Here is a 24,991-nt window from a genome sequence, read left to right as displayed (position 1 = left end):
AATGCCACTTCAGGGCACTGCTGACAAAAAGAATTTTCACAAAATAGACCTTTAAACAGTTTTGTCAACTGCTGGAAGCATCTCAGAAAAATATTTCTCTGTGACTTTAAAGAAAACCGTTGGCCATCTGATGCTCAAACAAGTTGGAAGACTAGCTCCCATGGCCTTGCCGTGGAGGTGAGACGGGGCCCATCGAGTTAACGCTAGGATCAGGATCAATACACACCTAGCGTGTAACATAGTGAAAGGAAACCTTTTCTCCCTGTGAACTTTTCTAGATACAGTTATTTTGCCTCCTCTTGAGGATCATCTGTTCAGCTTCGATGGCCTTTCAGGACCTCCTGGATCAAGTGGGAGGCCTAGGAAGATTCCAGATCCTTCAGATGGTTTTCCTTTGTATCTGCAGCCTCATAGCGTACCCTCACATCCTATTGGAGAACTTCACGGCAGCTGTCCCTGGCCATCGCTGCTGGGTCCACATCCTCGATAATGATACTGACTCTGCTAATAGCACTGGGACCCTCAGCCAAGATGCCCTCCTGAGAATCTCCATCCCCCTGGACTCAAACTTGAAGCTGGAGAAGTGTCGTCGCTACCTCCACCCCCAGTGGCAGCTCCTTCACCTGAATGAGACCTTCCCCAACGTGACTGACCTGGACACGGAGCCCTGTGTGGACGGCTGGGTGTATGACCGAAGCGCCTTCTCCTCCACCATTGTGACTAAGGTAAAGGACTCTTTTACATCACATGAGTACATGGTGTGGGTGTTTGGAGGTAACAGAGTAATGAAGCATCTGGCCTTTAGTCACTATTAGGTGTTCATTCTTTATTCTCTCATCATATATGAATTACTTCTTTATTGAATGTCGGACACCTATTTTTAATGAGTCTGATGAACCCCAAAATAGATGTGACCTTGCTATTTTTGGCTTTTATTATTAGAAAGACCAAACGTTAAGCAGATAACTTAACTGTGATGTAATTAAAAAGGTCAGTAATGCTCAGCCTTGTCTGCAAAGTAAAAATATCAGGGACGCTGATCAAAATTTCTAAGTACCCAAGAGCAGCCATATGAGAAAATCTGTACTGAAATTCTGGCATCTGTAAATTTTTAAACCTACTCAAATGCTCTTCCTCTGTGGCCAAGGTTGAGGACCACTTAGTATGGAATAAAACAAAGGACTATTAAAACTAATAGGTCTAGAGGAGACTTTCTAAAGGAAGTTACGATTAAACTGAGACTTGAATGATAAAAGTCAACTAATGTAAAAAAGGAAGTTGGAGGGAAAAGGGGGGGCTGAAATGAAGAAACTTGTAAATCATTTAAGCTGTTTCAATCAGGTTTCCACTGGGGGGGTTATAAATTGTGGAGCTCTCTTTTGCTGGTTTCCTTCTCTTCCAGTGGGACCTGATATGTGAATCTCAGTCACTAAAATCAGTGGCCAAATTCTTATTCATGGTTGGAATGCTGGTGGGAAGCATCATATATGGCCATTTGTCAGACAGGTGAGTGTCTCTGGATCACAGCTTTCTTTATTCTGGAGTATTTATATGAACTCACAAATCATTCTTCTATTAAGAAACACTTACCATAAATTACACTGTCCTGGGGCTTACTTTGTCCCCAGGGATCTAAAACACCGACAAATGGAGAATTACAATCAATGTGGTGAGTGCTATTTTGTCAATTGTGAGCACTGGGATACAGAAACATCTCCATCAGACATGGGAGCATTTTAGGATGAGGTTTAGAGCAGAGATGACACAACACGTGGTTTAGAAAGATGAGAAAAGTTTATGGGAAGAGAGAGAAAGATGAGATTCAACCTGTTTGATGACACGGATATGGCAAAAGTGTTGCAGGCTTTGGCCAGGGAGCCATATTCAATCCTTCCTGGCCCCTCCAAGCTGCTTGTGGATTTTCAGAGCATGATTATCATGTCCCTGTTTCTCAAATGTGATGAGTTGACATTCTTATTAAACCTGTGTTATACGTAGCAGTGTGTCTCTGTGGTGTACAGAAAAATTAATCCAGTGACCCTGAATTTTATTTTTGATAAAGGTAAAATTTTTACCATATAGGTAATTAATCCAATGACAACTGCTGTCACTATTTGTGATGTTATAAATTGATGTATCTTGGAGTTCCCATTGTGGCTCAGCAGTCAACGAACCCAGCTAGGATCCATGAGGATGTGAGTTCAAGCCCTCACTCAGTGGGTTAAGGATCTGGTGTTGCTGTGAGCTGTGGTGTAGGTCACAGATACAGCTTGCATCCTGCATTGCTGCAGTGGTGGCATAGGCCAGTAGCAGTAGCTCCAATTGGACTCCTAGCCTGGGAACTTCCATATGCCACAGGTGCAGCCCTAAAAAGCAAAAAACAAAAACAAAAACAAACAGAAAGAGAGAAGGAAGGAAGGAAAGAAAGAAAGAAAGAAAGAAAGAAAGAAAGAAAGAAAGAAAGAAAGAAAGAAAGAAAGAAAGAAATTGAAGTATCTTGTCCCTGACAGTACCACTTCTGAATTAGACAGCCAGCTATGCCACCACCTAAGCCTGTCTCTTCTGAAGGGTGTAAGGAATTAAGGTGCCCCCTTATCATTTACTATCATAATGTCATCTCAGATGAAATCTGTGAATCTGATTGTACTGATTCACAGATTTTATACTTACATTATAAAAGTGCTCAGAGTCAGAGTGTTCATTTCTAATGGTTTTATAACACAGAACCACTCACCTTGCAGAAATAAAAATAAAACAATATATCTATGTTGAATGATTTTTGAAAAAGACCATTCAATGGATAAAATATGACCCCTCTAACAAAGGGTGCAGTGACAGTAGGATATTCACATGCAAAAGAATGAGGATAAAACTAAAACCAGAACAAATATTAACACAAAATGGATTAGTAACTTAAATATAAGAGCTAAACTAGAGTTCCCGTCGTGGTGCAGTGGTTAATGAATCCGACTAGTATCCATGAGGTTGCGGGTTCGGTCCCTGCCCTTGCTCAGTGGGTTAACGATCCGGCGTTGCCGTGAGCTGTGGTGTAGGTTGCAGACGCGGCTCGGAACCCGCGTTGCTGTGGCTCTGGCGTAGGCTGGCGTCAACAGCTCCGATTCGAGCCCTAGCCTGGGAACCTCCATATGCTGAGGGAGCGGCCCAAGAAATGGCAAAAAGACAAAAAAAAAAAAAAAAATTAAAGAAAAAATTTAAAAAAACTTTAATAAAAGAAATTTAAAAAAAGAGCTAAACCCATAAAACTCTTAGAAGAAAACAGGGACAAATCTACTTGACTTTGGGTTTGACAATGGATTCTTAAATATAACAACAAAAGCCTGAGTAACCCAAGAAAATTTAGAGAGATTGGACTTCATCAAAATTAAAAATTTTTGCACATTAAAGGACATTATCAAGAAAGTGAAAGGATAACATATGTAAAGGGAGAAAATACAAATCATATATAAGGAATGAATATAGGCAAATATACCAAAGGAATGGGTTTAATATCCAGAATATATAAAGAACTACTACTCAACAATAAAAAGACTTGGAGGTCCCTTGGGGCATAGTGTGTTAAGGATCCAGCATTGTCACTTCAGTGGTTCTGGTCACTGCTGTGGCATGGGTTCAGTCTCTGGCCTGGGAACTTCTGCATGCTGTGGGTGCAGTCAAAAAACAAAACAAAACAATTCAAAGAACTCAATTTTTAAATGGGCAAAGCACTTGAATATACATTTCTTTTAAAAATGTATACAAATGGTGCATAAGCACATAAAAAAGACATTAAGTCATTTTAAAAATGCAAGTCAACAATGAGATCCTGATGTATAGCACAGGGAACTATACCTAGTCAGTTGTGATGGAACATGATGGACTATAATGTGAGAAAAAATATATGTATTTATAATATATATGATAAATATATATATTTACTATATATATATAAATATGATATAAATATAATAAATCCAAACTAAAAATGAGATACTACTACATGCCTATTAGAATGGCAAAAAACAAATGTAATTTCTATTTATGATTTATATATATATAAATATATAATATATATGAGTTGCTTTGCTGTACAGTAGAAATTGACAGAACACTGTAAATCAAATATAATGGAAAAAATAAAAATCATAAAATTAAAAAATGAAAAAATAAAACGAAAATGCAAGTCAAATGCACAATAAAATGCCACTTCACACCTACTAAGGTTGTAATAAAATAACATGTATTCACAAGGATATAGAGAAATTGGAATCTTATACATTGCTGATAGAAAGGTAAAATGGTGCCACAACTGTGGAAAATACTTCGGAAGTTCTTCAAGACATTAAATTTAGAATAACCACATGACCCAGCAATTCTGTTTCTAGGTATAAAACCAAGAATTGAAAACAAGAGCTTAAACAGATAGCTTATACAACAATGTCATTGCGATGTTGTTCACAATAGCCAAAAGGTGAAAACAATCCAAGTATCCATCAACAGATGAATGAATAAAATGAGATATGTACATGCAATGGACTATTGTTCAGCCATAAAAAGAAATAAAATTATGAATCATAGTAAAACATGTAGAACCATGAAAACAGACAAAGAAGGACAAATTTTGTACAATTCCACTTATATGAAATATGTATAATAGGGAAATTCATAGAGAAAAAGAGATTAGAGATACCAGAAGCTGGGGAGAAAGAGGAATGCGGAGTTATTGCTTAATGGGTACAAAGTTTCTGTTGAGGATTTTGAAAAGTTTTGGCAGTAGATAATGAAAATGATTGACCAACACTGTGAATGTAATTAATACCAGTGAGTGGTTTACACAACCCAAAGCAGTTAAAATAGCAATTCATATTTTCCATATTACACTGCAATTAAAAAGAAGTATAATCAAGAGAATGAGAAGATAAATCACAGACTGGAAAAAATAATTGCAAAAGACATTCAAAAAAAGATTGTTATACAGAATACACAAAGAACTCAACTCAACAAAAAGAAAATGAACATCCCAATTTAAAAAAGCCAGAAGGCTTGAATAGACACCCCAGCAAAAACTTATACAGATGGCAAATAAACACAAAAATGTGTTCCACATTGTATGTCATTAGGAAAATGCAAACTAAAACAATGAGATTCTATACATGCCTATTAGAACGGCAAAAAACAAAACACTGACATCACCAAATGCTGACAAAAACGTAGAACAACAAGAACTCTTCTTCATTCATTTCTGATAGGAATACCAAATAGCACTGCCACTTTTGAAGATACTTCATTAGTTTCTTGTAAAATTAAGCATACTCTTGCCATATAATCTAGCAATCATGCTTCTTGGTATTTATCCAAAGGAGGTAAAAGTTATGTCCACAAAAAAAGCCTACATATGGGTGTGTATTGCAGCTTTATTTGTAATTGTCAAAGCTTGGAAGCAACCAGCATATCCTTAAGTAGAAGAGGGCATAAATAAACTGTGACACATCAGACCATGTAATCTTAGTCAATGCTAAAAGGAAATGAGTTATCAAGCCATGAAAAGACATGACAGAAACTTAAATATGTATTACCAGGTGAAAGAAGCTAGTCTGAAAAGGCCACATACTTATGATTCAAACTATATGACATTTTGGAAAAGTCAAAACTATGGAGACAATAAAAGAATAAGTAGGAGAGAAAGAAATCAATAGGCAGAGTATAAAGTTATTTTATGGCAGTGAAATTACTCTTTATGGTAATGTAAGGGTGAGCACATGTCATTATAAATTTGTCAAACCCATAGAATGTACAATACCAAGAGTGTATTTCAGAAAAATAAATAAGGAAACACTGGCCTTAAGTGACACATTATACCAGATGGACTTAATAATTATATGTAGAATATCCCATCAAAAAGCATCATAACATACATTCTTTTCAAGTACACATGGAACATTCCCTGAGATAAGTCATATGCTAGGATACAAAACAAGTCTCAGTAAATTAAAGAAAATTGAAATCAAGCATCTTTCTAATCAAAATGCTATGAGAATAGAAATCAACTACAAGAAAGTAGCACAAAGATGGAATTCCCATCGTGGCACAGTGGTTAACAAATCTGACTAGGAGCCATAAGGTTGCAGGTTTGATCCCTGGCCTCTCTCAGTGGGTTAAGGATTTGGTGTTGCTGTGAGCTGTGGTGTAGGTTGCAGACGCAGCTTGGGTCCCGCATTGCTATGGCTCTGGTGTAGGCCGGTGGCTACAGCTCCGATTAGTCCCCTAGCCGGGGAACCTCCATATGCTGTGGGAGCAGCTCTAGAAAAAGCAAAAAGACAAAAAAAAAAAAAAAAAAAGAAAGAAAGAAAATAGCACAAAGATGTGGAATTGAAACAAATATTACTAAACAACCAAAGGTTCACTGAAGAAATCAAAGGAGTCAAAAATACATAAAGGCAAATGAAACAAAATCACAATGTTCTGAAATATATGGAATGCAGCAAAAGTAGTACTAAGAGGGAAGTTTATATAAGTCTACCTCAAATAAACAGCTTAACCTTATACCTGGACCAACTAGAGAAAGAAGAACAAAAACCCCAAAGTTAATAGAAAGAAAGAAATCATAAAGATCAAAGCAGAAATACACAAAATAGAAAGTAAAGAAACAATAGAAAAGATCAACAAAATGAAGAGCTGGTTCATTGAAAAGATAAACTAAATTGATAAACTTTTAGCCCAACTCATCAAGAAAAGATAGTGTCCAAATCAATAAAATCATAAATAAGAAAGGAGAAGTTACAAGGAGCACAATAGAAATAAAAAGCATCATAAGAGATGACTATGAACAATTATAAGCCAATAAAATGGACAAACCAGAAGAAATGAACAGATTTCTAGAAATGTACAATCTTCCATGACTGAAATAGAAAGAAATAGAAAATATGAAAAGACCAATTGCCAGTAATTAATTTTAATCAGTAATTTTTTAAAAAAACTCCCAATAAAAGAAGTCCAGGACAAGATGGCTTCATAGATGAGTTTTACCAAACATTTAGAGAAAATTTAAAATATCTAAGTTTGTTAAACTATTCCAAAACATAGCAAAGGAAGAAACATTTCTGAAGTCATTCTACAAGACCAGCATTACCCTATCAAACCCAAAAATATCACAAAAAAAGAAAATAGCACAAGAAAAGGCAAATAGCACTGATAAAGAGATGCAAAAATCTTCAACAAAATACTAGAAAACTGAATCCAACATTATATTAAAAAGATCATACATCATGATCAAACAAAACTTATTCTAGGGATTCAAGGATGGTTCAAAATCTTCAAATCCATCAATGTCATGTACCACATTAACAAACTGAAGAATAAGACTCATATGACCATTTCAATAAATGCAGAAAATTTTTGAAAACTTCAACATCACTTATGATTAAAAAAAAAAAAACTCTCAACAAAGTGGGTATAGAGGGAACATACCTCAAAGTAATAAGGGCCACAGCTAACATCATACTCAATGGTGAAAAACTGATAGCATTTCTACTAACATCAGGATCAAGGCAAGGATGCTCACTCTCACCACTTTTGTTCTCCTAGTATTGGAATTCTGAGCCAAAACAATCTGATAAAAATAAATATAAGGAGTCCAAATTGGCAAGGAAGAAGTAAAACTGTCACTGTTTGTAAATGACAGGATACTATACATATAGAAAATTATAAAAATGCCACCAAAAACTAATATAACTCAATGAATTCAGTAAAGTTACAACATACAAAATTAATGTGCAGAAATCTGTTGCATTTCTATACACTAACAACAAATTATCAGAAAGAATGATTAAGGAAATGATCCTATTTACAACTGCATCAAAAAGAATAAAAGGCCTAGGACTAAATCCAGCTGAGGTAGCAAAAGACCTATACTCAGAAAACTATAAGACTGATGGAAGAAATTGGAGGCAATAAAACAAATGGAAAGACTTACCGTCCTCAAGGATTGGAAGAATAAACAAAATGACTCTACTGCCCAAGGAAATCTCCAAATCCATTGCAACCTCTATTAAAATACCAATGATATTTCTCATAGAACTAGAACAAATTATTCTAAAACTTGTATGAAAACTCAAATAATCAAAATAATCCAAGAAATAAGAACAAAGCTGTAGTACCATGCTCCCTGATTTCAAACTATACCACAAAACTATAGTAGTCAAAACAGCATGGTACTGAACTCAAAAACAAACACTGATCAATGGAACACAATAGGAAATCCATAAATAAACTCAAATTTATATGTCAATTAGTCTCATAGAAGGAGGCAAGAATATATAATTGTAAAATACAGCCTCAATAAAAGATGTTAAGAAAACTGGACAACCACACGCAGAAGAATCAAACTGGACCACTCTCTCATACTGTGCACAGAAATAAATTGTAAACTAGATTAAAGACTTAAATGTAAGGCCTGAAACCACAAAATTTCTAGAATAAAACATAGGCAGCACACTCTTTGGCATGAGTCTTTGTAATATATTTGGATATGTCTCCTCAGGCGAGGGAAACAAAAGTAAAAATAAGCAAATGAGACTACATCAAACTAAAAAGCTTTTGCATGAGTTCCCGTCATGGCTCAGTGGTTAACAAATCTGACTAGGAACCATGAAGTTGAGGGTTTGATCCCTGGCCTTGCTCAGTGGGTTAAGGATCCGGTGTTGCCATGAGCTGTGGTGTGGGTCACAGACGTGGCTCAGATCCCGCGTTGCTGTGGCTCTGGTTTAGGCTGGCAGCTGTAGCTCTAATTCGACTCCTAGCCTGGGAACCTCACATCCTGCAGGAGCGGCCCTAGAAATGGCAAATAAATAAATAAATAATAAAATAAAAAGCTTTTGCACATTGAAGGAAACTATCAGCAAAATGAAAGGACATCTACTGAATGGGAGAAGATACAGCTAACAAGGCATTAATATACAAAGTATACAAGAACTCATAGAACTCCACATCGAAAAAAAAAAAAACAACCTGACTAAAAAGTGGACAGAAGATCTGAATAAACATTTTTCCAAGGAAGACAAACAAATGACCAACATACACATGAAAAACTGCTCAGCAACATCAGGGAAATGCAAATCAAAACAATGTTACCTCACACCTGTCAGAATGGCAACAAATATCAAGCATTGGCGAGGACATGGAGAAAAGGAAACGTTCATGCACTGTTAATGGGAATTAAATTGGTGCACTATGGAAAAGAGTATGGAGATTCCTCAAACATTAAAAATAGGACTACCCTGGAGTTCTCATTGTGGCTCAGTAGCTTAAGGACCCAATGCTGTCTCTGTGAGGATGTGGGTTCAATCCCTGACCTGGCTCAGTGGGTTAAGGATCCAGCATTCCTGCAAGCTAAGGCATAGGTTGCAGGTGCAGCTTGGATTCAGTGTTGGCCTGGCTGTGGTGTAGGCTCAGGAACTTCCATATGCAGCAAATACAGCTGTAAAAAGAAAAGAGAAAAAATAGAACTACCCTATGACACATCAATTCCACTCATGGTTATCTGAAGAAAACAAAAAAAATACATGCACTCCTATGTTCATTGCAGCATTATTTGCAATAGCCAAGATGCAGAAGCAAACTGAGTGTCCATCAATACATGAATGGATAAAGAAGATATGGTGTATGTACTTAGATCGATAGATCAATAGATAGATAGATAGGAGACAGATAATGTAATATTGCTCAGCCATAAAAAAAGAATGAAACTTTGCCCTTTGTGACAACATGGATGGACCTAGTAGGTATTAATGCTAATTGAAATAAGTCAGGTAGAGAAAGACAAATGCTGATTTCACTTATGCATGGAATCTAAACAAGAAAGCAATGAACAAACATAAAACAGAAACAGAGTTGTAGATACAGAGAATAGTCAGTTGCCAGAGGGGAGGAGGGTGTAGGGAGGAGAGAAATAGTGAGGAGGATGAAAAGGCATAAACTTCCAAGTGCAAAATAAACGAGTCAATAGTATGAAATATGCAGTGTGGAGAATATAGTTAATTACTATATAATATCTTTGTATGGTGACAGACTAGACTAATTGTGGTGGTCATTTTGAAATGTCTAGAAATATGGAATCACTATGTGATGTAACAGGAACTAACATAGGTCAATTACACTTTAAAAAAAACAAATGGGACTTCCCGTTGTGGCTCAGTGGTTAATGAATTTGACTAAGAACCATGAGGTTGAGGGTTCGATACCTGGCCTTGCTCAGTGGGTTAAGGATCAGGCATGGCTATGAGCTGTTCTGTAGGTCGCAGTGATGGCTCTGATCCAGCGTTGCTGTGGCTGTGTCGTAGGCCGGCTGCTGTAGTTCCGATTTGACCCCTAGCCTGGGAACCTCCATATGCCACGGGTGCGGCCCTAGAAAAAAACAAAAGCCAAAAAAAAAAAAAGAACTTGTAGAAAAAGAGATCAGATTTGCAGTTAGCAGAATTATCGTGAGGGGGAGGATTGGATTAAAGGAATCAAAAGTGGAAACTCCCAGTTATAAGATAAATAGCTACTAGGGATATAAGGTACAACATGATAAATATAATTAACCCTGGTGTGGGTTATACACAAAAGCTGTTGAGACAGTAAAGCCTGAGTTCTCAGCACAAGGAAAAAAAAATTTCTATTTCTTTAATTTTGTATCTATATGAGATAATGGATGTTCACTAAACTTATTGTGATAATTTCCTGGTGCATGTATGTTAGATCATTATGCTGTGCACTTTAAACTTGCCTAATGCTCTGTGGCAATTGTATCTCAATAAAACTAAGAAGGAAAGAAAAACAGCAAAGTAAGTAAAATAAAAATAATTTTAAAATTCCCTAAATTTCTAAGTGTGTCCATTTTTCATTTTTTAAAGTTTTATTGAAGTATAGTTGATTTACCACGTTTTGATCATTTCTGCTATACCAAAAGGTGCATTTTGCTTAATTTTTACAATAGATCGTTACTCTTTCTGTATTTAATTTGTTCCTCTTTCTCAGGTTTGGGAGGAAGTTAATGCTCAGGTGGTGCTTGCTCCAGCTCGCCATCACTGACACCTGCGCAGCCTTTGCTCCCACCTTCCTCATTTACTGCTCGCTGCGCTTTTTGGCTGGGTTTTCCACCATGAGCATCCTGACAAACTGTTCTGTGCTTAGTAAGTCAAAACTTTGGATCTTTGCTATTTTCCAAGCCTGAACTTTGACTTTAAAATCCTAACTTTGTTTGAAGTCAAAACCCTCTTTATGTCTTCTTTCAGTTGTAGAATGGACAGTGCCCCGATTCCAAGCCATGGGAATGACGATGGCCATCTGTGCTGCTTGTATGGGACAGATCATCCTGGGAGGACTGGCTTTTGCCATCCGAGACTGGCAAACCCTTCAGCTGGTGTTTTCTGTACCATTATTTGTCTTCTTTCTTTCCTCAAGGTATAAGATTTCTTACTTCCTTTGTCTTAGGGGATCCTAGGATGCAAGGGACACAGAATTAGGATGCGAGATTTCTGATGGGTCTTTCTTGACACGGGAGCATGTGCTCTGCTACTCTGTGCCCTATGTACAATTAAAGAAGCAGAACAGGTAAGGTTGCCAGGTAATATCAAGAGCATTCAGTTAAACATGCATTTCAGATAAAACAACAAATTTTTGTATGGTATGCCAAATAATGTACAGAACATAGTTACCCTAAAAATTATTCCTGTTGTTATGAAATTTTTATTATATAAGAATTCTGTATTTTCACTTACTAACCTGATAAAATTGTGTCTCATTAACCTAACATGTCAAATAAACAGCAAATGCTTTTTAGTACGTCCAAAATATGTCATAGAACATAGCCATACTCAAGAATGATCAATAGTCACTGTTTATCTGGACACAGATTTAACTAAACACGCTATTTTTATTTGCTGAAATTGAAACTATCCCCCAGAATAATGGAGGAGGGGCACTATGACGTCTGCTCCACATCCCAGCAGCGAAGGTGTGCAGAGTAGACGAATCATCCCCACAGTTTCCTAGTTATGGTACAAGAGAACATAAGTGTATATTTCCTGATGTAACAAAACAACAGGTCCGTACGAGATGGGAGAGGAGAGGCATTTCAGGAAAAAGTGTATTTTTTTCCATTGTTATTTCCCCCAACACACTTTTTTTCCCCCACTGTACAGCATGGAACCCAGTTACACATACATGTATACATAATTTTGACTCCCATTGTTGTGCTGTGTTGTATCTAGTCATAGTTCGCAGTGCTACACAGCAGGATCTCATTGTTAATCCACTCCAAAAGCATCCATTTACATCCATTAACCCCAAGCTCCCAATCCCTCCCACTCCCTCCTCCTCCCCCTGGGCAACCACAAGTCTATTCTCCAAGTCCATGAGTTTCTTTTCTGTAGAAAGGTTCATTTGTGCTGTTTATTAGATTCCAGATATGAGTGATATCATATGGTATTTGTCTTTCTCTTTCTGACTTATTTCACTCAGGATGAGAGTCTCTAGTTCCATCCATGTTGCTGCAAATGATACTATTTCATTCTTTTTTATGGCTGAGTAGTATTCCATTGTGTACCACATCTTCCTAATCCAATAGTCTTTAAAAAAAGTGTATGTTAAAAAAATGGTCAAATAAGAGTTGGTTGTACCTCTGTCCTTTTCTTTGATCAGGTGGCTGTCAGAGTCTGCTCGGTGGCTGATTATCACCAACAAACCTGAAGAGGGCTTAAAGGAACTTAGAAAAGCCGCACAAAGAAATGGAATAAAGAATCCTGGAGACATCCTCACCATTGAGGTGAATAGGAGAGGGAGTTAGTTATGGGATATAGAGAAGATATGCCCTGACATAGACACTTGTTGGTGTCCATAAAGTGAATAAAGGGTGGGAAACAGGTGTGGTTGGGGGTCTTCTTTTCTCATTGCCCTTAACTTCAACAGCTGTCAACATCATTTGAGTTAACATTGAGAGAAAATGCTGATGTGAAAAGGATTGGATACAGATATTTCCTCAACAGAGTCAGATAGCACTTAGTATTTTTTTTTAAATCCTTTCAGGGCTGCCCTGCAGCACATGGAGGTTCCCAGGCTAGGAGTTGAATCAGAGCTGAAGCCATTGGTGTACATCACAGCCACAGCAATGCGGGATCCAAGCCACGTCTGCGACCTACACCACAGCTCACAGCAATGCCAGATCCCTAACCCACTGAGCAAAACCAGGGATCAAATCTGCATCCTCATGGATGCCAGTCAGATTCATTTCTGCTGAACCATGATGGGAACTATGCACTAGTGTTTATGATTGTAAAACGTTGATATTGGTTTCTATATTAGTAACAAAAACTAATCCATTTCTTTCCAGTTAACATTCTGATGTTTTTTTTCAGGCTAGCAAGGCCAGCAGAATAGAGCACAGGAAATGACCTTTCTTTGAGTTCATACGTCCTTTATTTTGCTTGATTAAGTATGCTATTGAAGCCCATTATTGAATTTTTCAGTTTATTTAGTATATGTTTCATCTCCAGAATTTCTATTTGGTTTTTTATGGTTTCCATCTCTTTGTTAATTTTTGTTTTTGTCTTTTTTGCCTTTTCTAGGGCCACACCGGTGGCATATGGAGGTTCCCAGGCTAGGTGGTCCAATCAGAGCTATGTCTGCTGGCCTATGCCACAGCCTCAGCAACATGGGATCCGAGCCGAGTCTGCAACCTACACCACAGCTCACGGCAGCGCTGGATCCTTAACCCACCGAGCAAGACCAGGCATCAAACCCGCAACCTCATGGTTCTTAGTTGGATTTGTTAACCACTGAGCCACGACGGGAACTCTTTGTTAATTTTTTTATATCCTTCATGTATTGTTTTCCTAATTTCATTTGGTTGTCTTTCTGGGTTATCTTGCAGCTCACTAGCTTCCTCATGATTATTTTGAAAATCTTCGTAGGCCGTTTGTAGATCTACACTTCTTAAGGACTGGTTACTAGTGCTTTATTTTGGTCTTTTGTCATGTTTCCCTGATTCTCTGTGATCCTTATAGCCATGTATTTGTGTTTGTGCATATGAAGAAACAATTATTTCTTCCAGTCTTTACAGTCTGGCTTTGGTAGGGAAAGCCCTTCACCAGTCGCTATGGCTGGATATTCTAGGCCATAGTGACAGGGTTTATCAGTGTGCCTACTGCCTCGGGCCATGTATGGGTATGCCTTCTGCAAGGGTCTTCAAGTAGGAAGATCCACTGCTACGGTCCATAGACAGGCAGAACTGGTTCTGGGGTCTGCAGCCAAGTCTGGTGCCATTGTCTGTGAACAGACTACATGCCAGGGTCCACAGATGGGCCTTGTGCTGCTGGTGACAGACAGGTCTCATTCCAGGGTCCCTCGGTGGGCTCACTGCTGGTCATGAGCCAAGGGCAGGTCTGGTGATGGGGGTCATAGGCAGGCATGTGGCTGGGGTCTGAGGTGACCAGGTGCCAGACAGTGACATTGAGAACTGATAAAGAAGTGATAAAGAATTATTGTCACAGTCCTTCTTTTTAAAGAAACTTTGACATGTGCAATATTTTTAAATCTTCATTTCTAATGTTCTCAGTGTTTCCAACCCAGTAGAAACCTAAGAGCTTGTGCTCCCTAGTAGTCTAGTCTGAATTACATTCTCCGCATACTTTCTTAAATGATTCCAAGGCTCACTCTCCAATCAAACCATAAGAAAAGTATTCATCTGAAGCTCAGTCCTCACAAAGTCAATGATGGCACACTTTTATCATGGTGTCTGTGACGCCTGCGTGATGATCTCATGGTAACTCTGAGACAACAACATGGATTTCTCCACCGAATCCGCTGCAAGTGTCTCTCATATCCATTAAACCTCAGAGCTTTCCCAACTATACTACATGAAGAAACGTTTCTCTCTAAATGTCATAAATTATAATTTTGAGGAAATTAATGTCCATTTTCATTGGCTCTGATCTCATTCACAAACATCCTCCCAAAGTGCTCCAAATCAACCTTTTCTACCTATATTGGTTCTTAAGTTTCAGATCCATCCATTTCTTTTTTTTTTTTTTTTTTTGTTATTATTGTTGTTGTTGTTGTTGTTGTTGCTATTTCTTGGGCCGCTCCCATAGCATATGGAGGTTCCCAGGCTAGGGGTCTAATCGGAGCTGTAGCCGCCAGCCTACTCCAGAGCGGCAGCAACACGGGATCCGAGCCACGTCTGCGACCTACACCACAGCTCACGGCATCGCCGAATCGTTAACCCACTGAGCAAGGGCAGGGACCGAACCCGCAACCTCATGGTTCCTAGTCGGATTCATTAACCACTGCGCCACGACGGGAACTCCTGATCCATCCATTTCTAAATGCACTCCACCTTCAGTCAGCTTCTTCCACCCTTCCTGCCTTCCTTTTTTTTCTTTTGTCTTCCTCTTTCCATCCCTTTTTTTTTTTTTCCAAATTGGAGACAAATACTGGACAGGCAGGAGGGGAAAAGTCTACAGCTTTTGTCTTCAGAAAGATCACACTCAACAATAAAATGGGCTTTGATAAAGCCTCTTTGAAGTAAAGTAAGTGTGGATGTGAATGTCAGGAGGGAGATATAACCTGAACTGCAGGTATGTGGGCAGTGAATTCATCCTGGAGGTAGTTATATCTGAAGTGGGTCTTACAGGTTAAGGTGGAGCTCCAGGTTTAAACAAGCCAGAGAGATGTTTAAATTTGCAGTTGAGAGCAGTCCAAATAACTACAGAGGGGTCAAGCCAGTGGTGTGCTGGTAAATGTTTAACACTTAGTATTACAGGAGGAAAAAAAAAACATAAGAGTTCAGATTTGCGATTGTCAATGTCTGTGGTATGACTGTTACCACCGCAGTCAGTTTCAAGTCACCAACATGATGGTAAGGGCTTTTGTGAATTTGTACACACTAATTCCAGGGCACTACTGGACTGCCCAAGACTTCAGACATGGGCTGTTTCGTGCTGTTCACCCCAGCATAGTGTTATGAATGATACAAATAGTTGTTTTTTTTTTTTTAAATAAGCAAGGGAAGTGAAAATCAGAGAGAAAAGTTCATTTAAAAAAGTGAAGATCCAGAAGGCTCCCATTTGAATATGGGCCTCTTCTTCCTTTTTTTTTTTTTTTTTTTTTTTTTTTTTTTTTTTTTTTTGGTCTTTCTGCTATTTCTTTGGGCCGCTCCTGCGGCACATGGAGGTTCCCAGGCTAGGGGTCGAATCGGAGCTGTAGCAACCGGCCTACGCCAGAGCCACAGCAACGCGGGATCCGAGCCGCGTCTGCAACCTACACCCCAGCTCACGGCAACGCCGGATCGTTAACCCACTGAGCAAGGGCAGGGATCGAACCCGCAGCCTCATGGTTCCTAGTCGGATGCGTTAACCACTGTGCCACGACGGGAACTCCTCTCTTCTTCCTTTACTAAGGGTTTTACCAGGTAGGAGAAGTTCCTTGAGTTCTTATAAGTGATCTGGCATCACCCCCCCTCCCCCAATACTTCTCACACTATTCACATCTGTGTCTACTCACAGAAAATGAACGGTGCATGTAAAATAACGGCAAAATATCCCAAACTTTTGTATGAGGTGTAATTTAAGGCCAATCTTACAGACATGGCATTTCTTGTCTGGCCAAGTTTAAGGTATTGTTTGATTTTTATACCACTACCCATGACAGTGGCCTGTGGTCATGGGAATCAGGAACTAGATGCAGGAAGGAAATGCCATTATGACTCCTCTCTTCCGAAAGCATAAGTCCAATAATTTGCAACTCAGGCTAGATTTACAACTGAAAGGACGTTCTTGCCTGTGTAGGTTCTCATTTAGGATGGCCTTTCGTTGCTCTGAATTCCTCATGAAGTTATTCCAGTGTTTTCTCATTAGCAGAGGTGGGATTAGAATTAAGCCTATATTGTTTGACTATCTAATAAATAAGCATCTGAAGTGTACTGGATATAATTCCATGTACATATTTGTAGCCTCATGTATGGCCCAGGAAATACTTATAAGAGAGGTGCTATTATTTTTCTCCACTTACTCCTACTCTGATTCTTCAACTTATTTTTCTTTTTAATGACAAGTAAATTACAGTTGGTTTGGGGATTTTTTTTTGCCACACCTGTGGCATGCAGACGTTTCCGGGCCCAGGATTGAACCCGCAACGCACCACAGCAGTGACCAGAGCCAAACCACAGCAATGACAACACTGGATCCTTAACCACCTGGCCACCAGGGAACTCCAAGTAAATTGAGTTTTAAAGTATATACATAGCCTGGTGCAGGGCCACTAAGTAACTCCAGATTATAACCAACTCTGGGTATAAATCATTCAACCCCAAGATCTCTCCTGATTTCATCCTCAGATTTAATTCAAGGCATCTTATTCATGGAGGCACCACATGAAAGGATTTTTCCCAAAGTGACTGAGCAAAGAACCAAAATAAAGCCTCTCAGGAAATGTTCTTTTTCCTGAGATAAACAGTTTTCTGCAAAGGACAGCCAGCTGATAACCATACTTAGTTCCCAGATCTTTCATGCCACCTGGCACAAACGGAGCTTTGGACTGTAATCCAAGTAATCTGCATTTGATTCCCTGTCTAATCTGAATGGTTAACATACACACCCTTTCTGATGCCCTGCAGCCCTCTCAAGTCTTTCAAGTTGTGTTCAGATGTTTTCATTGCCACATAATTTAAACCTGTAATCCACGCCTCATACCACTTTTACACTTGTCATTATATCTTTAATGGCTGTATTTTCCCGTAGACAGAAAGGGAAGCTCTCTATCTTGTCCTCTGTTGGGGGCCTCTTGAAGCCTATGACTGTGGGGCAACTGAACAGTTTGTTGTTTTTGTTGTTGAAGGTTGTGGGAGCCACCCTGCAGGAGGAGCTGGAGGCAGCGCAGACCAAAACCACTATGTTTGACTTGTTCCGCACACCCAACCTGCGTAAAAGGATCTGTGTCCTGTCCTTTGTGAGGTGGGCTTCACCCAGGGCACAACAGCATTCAAAGAGTGGGGACATGAATCTATCCCTTATCAGGGACACGGCATGTTGTAGAAATAGAGTTGAGATAAAACAGGAGGAAGCCATAAAGACAATTGCTGCATTGACAGACTTGTTATACAAAGTCTGACCCAGGGCTGGTCATACAATGAAGAGTTTTGTTTTGCATATCATCCTACCAAACTCATCACTGGAAACCAAGGCTGAGAACAACAGTCAGGGTACAGATGTTGACTTCAACTTTCTTCGCTTTTTTCCACTTTAAATGAGGTAAAATTACAAACAGTAAAGCGCACAAAAATATACAGCTCCACGTTTATTTCCATATGCAACCGTCACCCAGATGAAGATACAGAGAAAACTCTAAAACCCTAGAAAACTCCATCATGCATCCTCCACAAAAACACCGCAAGCCCTTCCCCAGAACTTAACAATCAGGAGCTCCAATTATACAATTATTTTATAGTTATAAAATCATTACAGGAAATAGTCCATGAAACATACCATGTTTTTATACTTTAAAACAAATCACTAGCTGTCTGGTTAGTATTTACTATCATCATTTGTAACGCATAGGCTCTAAACCTTACAATAAGTGTCTTTCATCTTTGTTCACCACAGATTTGCAAACTTCATGTCCTTTTTTGGCCTGATTCTCCACCTCCAGTACATGGGGAGCAATGTTTTCCTGTTCCAAGTTCTTTTTGGCGTCGTCAACCTCCCAGCCAATTATGTTGCATTTTTGGCGCTGAATCACCTGGGTCGTCAAATAAGCCAAACGCTTTTCATGTTTCTTCTTGGAATCTCCATTCTGGCCATCACATTTGTGCCTCAAGGTGAGAAGAGAGCCTGCAGATTGAAATAAGACAATATCTTACCCCAGAGATTTGAAGACAGAATCTGAAGCTAGAAGAAAATGCAGACTAGAGGTTCCAAGGATGTCCAAAACCAATCTGAGGATATAGGACAGATCTGTCATTAAGTAGCTGTGAAAGAGTCAAAGGTCAGCAAAAGTCAGTTTAGACCTATGATTTCTACATCATATCTGAGCTGTATCTGGCCATTGGTGCCATTTACTCTTGACAGTTTCCCTCGAGCAATTGATCACTTTTCCTTTGGCCAATCACACCTGTAACTATAAATGACGATATTGTGTCATTGCATATAATTGTTATCTCATGGGAGGACACAACGGTCACTTCCTCTATCTGGTCTCTTTCTTATGACTACCGTTTTCAGTGACAATTTACTCCCCAATTCTATGTATTCACTAAGGTGTCTGGAATTAGGTCGCCATAACTGCAACCCTGGTTTCAGGGTGTTATCTTCACTCTAAGGTATTGTTAATCCCTTATCTTCAAGCATAGAAGGTGTATAGAGTAGGAAAATGGCATTAAGCTGTTAAGAGCCTCGCTAAAAATCTATTCTACTAAATTGAATGGCCATATATAATGAAGAGAGGAACCCAGGTGGGATCACCCTACTTCACCCAACTCCCGGTGCAGTTACGCCTTTTACGGGATTACAGACTGTTGGGCTCTACTCCTCATCTTGAATAGCAGCAGCAATGAGGCAAGCTTGCTGCCTGACAACAGAGCCCATTCAGATGTTGTTAACACTTTCATGATTTCTAAAAACAGGATAGAAAACTGACTCTTTGAATCTTCCTTTCAGAGCTTTCCAAAGTCTTACTATTCTTTTCCCTTAAACGGTCCTTGTTCTTGAATCCCCAAACTATTATTCTCCATCAAGCCACTCTCCAGCTTTGCCGTTAACATAAGAGTCATGTTCCTTTTTCAGTCTCTATTGCAGTACTAGCCCTATGTCAATATCGTGTAAACCTATAGGTTTTTAAGCTCCTGGAGGTTACTGATGAGTCTTATATTTGGCAGTCATTGCTCAAATGACACTCCTATGTTATACATTAAAAGCAGAGGAGACACTGGACAGAACAAATGAAAACAAACTCTTGGGTTTTGTTCCCCTTTCCATCTGTGGCGAATTTCTGAAATCTCTGATACGGAAGAAGAGTTGATGCAATAGCTTGGGTTATTAAATTCTTATTTAAGTGGTAATAAACAGATAACGTATTCTCAGGTATTAGTCTCTGCACATTCTCTGCCCCTGTGCACTTCCTCTCCATGTATTTAACACATGCAAACATCTCCAATGGTGTCTTTTTCACTAATAATTTGGTGAATGGTGATTTCTTCAGCTCAGATTGCCTCAGTCTCACTGGTCTTCTTCTCCAGAAATGCAGACCCTGCGTGTGGCTTTGTCAACTTTGGGAGTAGCGGTTTCTTCGGTGGCTCTCATGTGTTCTTTTGCCCATGGAAATGAACTCGTTCCCACCATTATCAGGTACACAATCTCATGGCAGCTCTATCTGGGTCAAAATAGACCTGTCCCAGTGAATCAAGACTTACAGTGGGAGGAAAACTAATCTGGTTTAGTTATCAAAAGCATTGATTGTAATAGTATGAATAATAACAGAAATTACAGCCAAAAATCTACTAAAAGCTGAACTCTGTCAGGCACTGAGTTAAGCCCTTTAATGTATCATCTCCAATAATTTGCTAAACCTTTAAAGGGTAGGTGCTGTGGACAAGAGTATTTTTTAAACAATGAAAATATGTCTTAATGCACTTGTGCACTTGAAAAAAATTGTGAGCAAAAAAAAGAGCATATTTTAAATGTAAGAGTACATCATCAGCCTTCAAGTATCTAAACGCTGTTGGAGTATCTCAAATAATCAAAGCAAGATCGTAACGCATCTGATTATGCCAGATTCATACCAGATTGTGTTTGTATTGTTTGCGCTTCAAGGGTAACAGCTTCAGGAGTCATGGGAATTGCTGCTAATATTGGGGCAGCCCTGGCTCCCCTCTTGATGATTCTGACTGAGTATTCGCCCCACCTGCCCTGGATCATCTATGGAGGCTTCTCCATCCTTGCTGGCTTTCTGGCCCCACTTCTTCCTGAAACCAGAAATCGGCCTCTGCCTGACTCCATTCAGGATGTGGAAAAGGAGTGAGTCAACCCCTGGCCATCCCTTAGGGTTGCTATGTGATATAAATCAGTGCTGAGGAGAGCGAGGCACCCTGTAGGGTCCCTGTCCCCAGGGGATGGCTTATACTATTAGATGGCTTAGACTGTTCCATGTGGTCAGTCCCTTTGGTTTAAATACAGCCTCAGCCTTTCCTACAGTGACCTTGTACTCCTCCAAGGCTCCCTAGATCACAACTCTGCCCAGCCTGTAACAGGTTGAGTGGTGAAGAGGCCAGAATTGGGTTCCCTAGTGTGACATACCTGTTGTGTACAGGTTCAAACACAACATTCTCATGCCTCAGACTCCCGCAGCCCTCAGCCCAGTGAGGGCAGTAAGTGCTAGAGATTGCTGATGTCTGCAACCTGCCCTGGTCACTGAAGAAACTGAGGGAGACGAGGGAGAGGATGAGAGCCCCTCCCACCGAAGACAATACACATCAGAAGAAGGGGTCCTAGCGTGCTGCTTGCGAGATGCCGAGCATCAGGTTTTCACGAGGAGTGAAAGTGTTGATAAAAGAGAGGAAAGTGGTGGTAAATATTAGTATTTTTAAAAGATTAAGAATTTTAAAGGATTTTAAAACTTTTGTACACTTCCCTTACCTCTTCCAAAGACCTTGTTAGCCAATACCATGGGGTCCAAGGGTGAGCATCAAAACTATCAAAACGGTCTTTCCAGATCCCGCCCTGGGAGTTTGGTCTTTTGATTCACAATTTTTTTTTTCCGTTTCTTTCTTTCTTTCTTTTTTATTTTTTTCAATTTCCCCAATACATTTTTTTTCTACTGCACATACATGTATACATTCTTTTTTCTCACATTATCCTGCTCCATCATAAAGTGGCTAGACATAGTTCCCAGTGCTACACAACAGGATCTCATTGCCAATCCATTCCAAAGGCAATAGTCAGCATCTGTTAACCCGAATCACAAAATTTACTCAAGTACTCAGGGCAGGTGTCCCCATTTTTATCAAAACTCATGGACCAGAGTTCCCGTTGTGGCTCAGTGTGTTAAGAACCCGACCTAGTCTCCATGAGGATGCAGGGTGGATCCCTGGCCTTGCTCAGTGGCTTTAATATCTGGCACAGGTCATGGATGCCCCTGGGATTCTGCATTTCTGTGGCTGTGCTGTAGGCTGGCAGCTGCAGTTCTGATTCCATCCCTAGCCCTGGAACTTCCACATGCCACGGGTGCAGCCCTAAAAAAATTTCTTTAAAAAAATCATAGGCGTTCCCGTCGTGGCACAGTGGTTATCGAATCCGACTAGGAACCATGAGGTTGCGGGTTCGGTCCCTGCCCTTGCTCAGTGGGTTAACAATCAGGCGTTGCCGTGAGCTGTGGTGTAGGTTGCAGACGCGGCTCGGATTCTGAGTTGCTGTGGCTCTGGCGTAGGCCGGCGGCTACAGCTCCGATTCGACCCCTAGCCTGGGAACCTCCATATGCCACGGGGAGCAGCCCAAGAAATAGCTAAAAGACAAAAAAAATTTAAAAAATAAAAATAAGTAAATAAAAATTAAAAAATCATAGACCAAGAATCTGCCTGCTCTAAGGAATGTAGAACATATAGACTTTTCCTATGTTTTGTTTGTTTATTTGTTGTTTTCCTCATATTTGTTCTAGGGGCAAAGGCTTGAGAAAAGCAAAGCAGGAAGATACCTTCATGAAAGTGACACAGTTTTAAGGAATTCCAGGAACTAATTGCCAATCAAAGAGCAAGATAAACAAGAAAAAAAATTGGGATCACTCCTAGATATTGGCAAAAATTGGAAAACAAATAAATAAAAATGTCATGGAAAAATGGAGTCCATTTACAATTGTAGTACTAAGTGCCGATATATAAAATGCCTGTGGTTGATCATGATAATAAGTTGGAGGAAAGCGCATCCCTAGCATGTTCCCAGATAGAAAGATACAACAGTATTAAAAACGTTGGTTCCACTCCAATTAATGACAGAGTAATTGATGGAATAATTACTTTTGGGACAACTTGAAAAATAGTTCCAAATTTATACACAAATTAATAGAAGGCAAGATTCAGGAAAATGAAGTTTATGGGGGAAGGTGGCAGAAGTATTTGGGGCAGCATATGCTGCAATGAAATGTAGATGCATTTACAAATCAAAAGAAGTCCAGAATGAGATGATAGCCTGTAGGATACTTAAAATTTGATAATTTGGACATTGTAAATCACTGGTAGAACCTAATGATTATGTAATAAATGTCATTAACTAGCTTTAGAAATAAACGACTAATAATTTGACTTCGTTGTCTAAACCAAAAAATATTCATGGTTAAAATGATGAATGGAAAAATTAAGCCATGTTACTTAATAGGAAATGTAAGTACAAAACCTTGCAATTAAAAAACACATGGATCTGAGGAGTTCCCATCGTGGCACAGTGGTTAGCGAATCTGACTAGGAACCATGAGGTTGCAGGTTCGATCCTTGGCCTTGCTCAGTAGGTTAAGGATCCGACGCTGCCGTGAGCTGTGGTGTAGGTCGCAGACACGGCTGGGATCCCACGTTGCTGTGGCTGGGATCCCACGTTGCTGTGGCTGTGGTGTAGGCCGGCGGCTACAGCTCCAACTAGACCCCTAGCCCGGGAACCTCCATATGCCCCAGGAGTGGCCCTAGAAAAGGCAAAAAGACAAAATTAAAAAAAAAAAATGTATCTGAGTAGTAGAGCATATGCCAGAGATGTGAATATAGGTAGATTTGATTAAATACTCATTTAATACCTCTATTGGACAAAACTCTAAAAACTAATGGGAGAAATCTAGAAAAATATTCACCTAAATGACAAAAGCTCTTAACTTTAAGTGGTATGTACCTTTATGAGACTTTTATTTCTTTGTGTGTTTCTGTATTCTAAGTTTTAAAAGGATATGTGACATTCTTAACTATCATATCACAAAAAATAAACTCAAAAAAACAAATTAACAATTTTCAAAATGGTTATATGTTACCATGTAGAATTCTAATAAATATTTATGAAAAGAAGACATAATTCAATATGCAAGAACACATAATTTTCAAAAGAAAAAATCTTATGATTAATAAATTTATGAAAAATTGTACACTGGAACTTAAAGACATGCAAACTAAATAAGATACCAATTTTTGCTTGGTATTTAGAATATAAGTGGAAATGTATAAATTGATGGTAGAATTATAAAATAACATATGCCATACAACTGCTTAAAACACAGAATGATGTCATGATAAAGAGATTTAAAATTTTTTCGTTGATTCAGTAACCACTTATTCAGCATGGAATAATTACCAAGGAGCATGCTAAGAACCTCAGATATAAAGAGGACATGAAAAAAATTCATAAAAACAGATGTAGCAGATATTAGTCTGTGTGTATCAGTGTAGCCATCACATTTTTATATTCTATAGGCAAAGAAAATTTATTAAAGTCCTCATTCCCTCCAGGTTGGTGGAGAAGTACAAATCAATTCGTTTGGGAAATTATTTGGGACTTATTTCCAGAGCTACCTGGATTCCAGGAGCATACACAGTGGCACAATGACAAGGTGGTTACAAGGAGGGACTGCACTGGTTATCATTAGCTATTCAAAGAGATTACCAAGTTACTACTGGGCCAGTGGACACTCAGGTGCAGCAACTCTGCCTTTCACATCACAAAGAGTCGTTGGACTCTGGGGATTCTCATCTGACAGCTCAGCTCCTTTTGCAGCCACAATGGTAGGAAGTCTTCTGTTTCCATGGAGTGCTGCCAGGGCTCAGGACTGGGTTCCTGCTCCCCCACAACCTACAACCTCTTCTATCCTCAGGCTTTGTAGACACCCAACTTCTTTCTCTTATTAGCTCTTCCACTTACATCCTCTAGGCTTTAGATTTGAAACAAAGTCAATCAGATCAATCAGTCTTACAGTCTTCTTTTGCCTTTCCCCTGCCAAATGACTC

General features: G+C 39.2%; 1 protein-coding gene and 1 long non-coding RNA gene across 7 annotated transcripts in view; one reads left to right on the top strand and one right to left on the bottom strand.

Annotated features, from left to right (window-relative positions):
* Nucleotides 1-56: 56 nt before the first annotated feature.
* LOC100513779 (organic anion transporter 7) lies at nt 57-22,855 on the top strand. Of its 2 annotated transcripts, XM_085010887.1 has the most exons (11): nt 57-177; nt 407-725; nt 1,403-1,506; nt 11,014-11,168; nt 11,271-11,439; nt 12,679-12,802; nt 17,869-17,984; nt 18,633-18,847; nt 20,264-20,372; nt 20,838-21,041; nt 22,678-22,855. In XM_085010887.1, the coding sequence occupies exons 1-11, from the start codon at nt 131-133 to the stop codon at nt 22,736-22,738; spliced, it is 1,623 nt and encodes a 540-aa protein (XP_084867013.1). In that variant the 5' UTR covers nt 57-130; the 3' UTR covers nt 22,739-22,855. The 2 variants fall into 2 exon arrangements, with proteins under 2 accessions (XP_084867013.1, XP_020938566.2); XM_021082907.2 differs by lacking the exon at nt 57-177 and having other exon boundaries at nt 283-725.
* Nucleotides 18,315-24,991, bottom strand: part of LOC110259242 (uncharacterized) — a 42,681-nt gene continuing 36,004 nt past the window's right edge. For 4 of the 5 annotated variants that reach the window (XR_002341449.2, XR_014836900.1, XR_014836899.1 and 1 more), the window contains one exon: nt 18,315-18,860. This is a non-coding gene — a long non-coding RNA (uncharacterized LOC110259242). Of the gene's footprint in view, nt 18,861-22,632 lie in introns of those variants that run through there. The other variant, XR_014836902.1, reaches the window with a different exon arrangement.

Source organism: Sus scrofa, chromosome 2, assembly GCF_054392235.1.
Source record: "Sus scrofa isolate SSC_HxYL_T2T_F1_AM1 chromosome 2, Sscrofa_HxYL_maternal_Yorkshire_Landrace_v2.0, whole genome shotgun sequence".
In the NCBI taxonomy this organism is placed as follows: domain Eukaryota; kingdom Metazoa; phylum Chordata; class Mammalia; order Artiodactyla; family Suidae; genus Sus; species Sus scrofa.
Note: the sequence above shows the minus strand (reverse complement) of the source record. Positions and strands in the feature narration are given on the sequence as shown.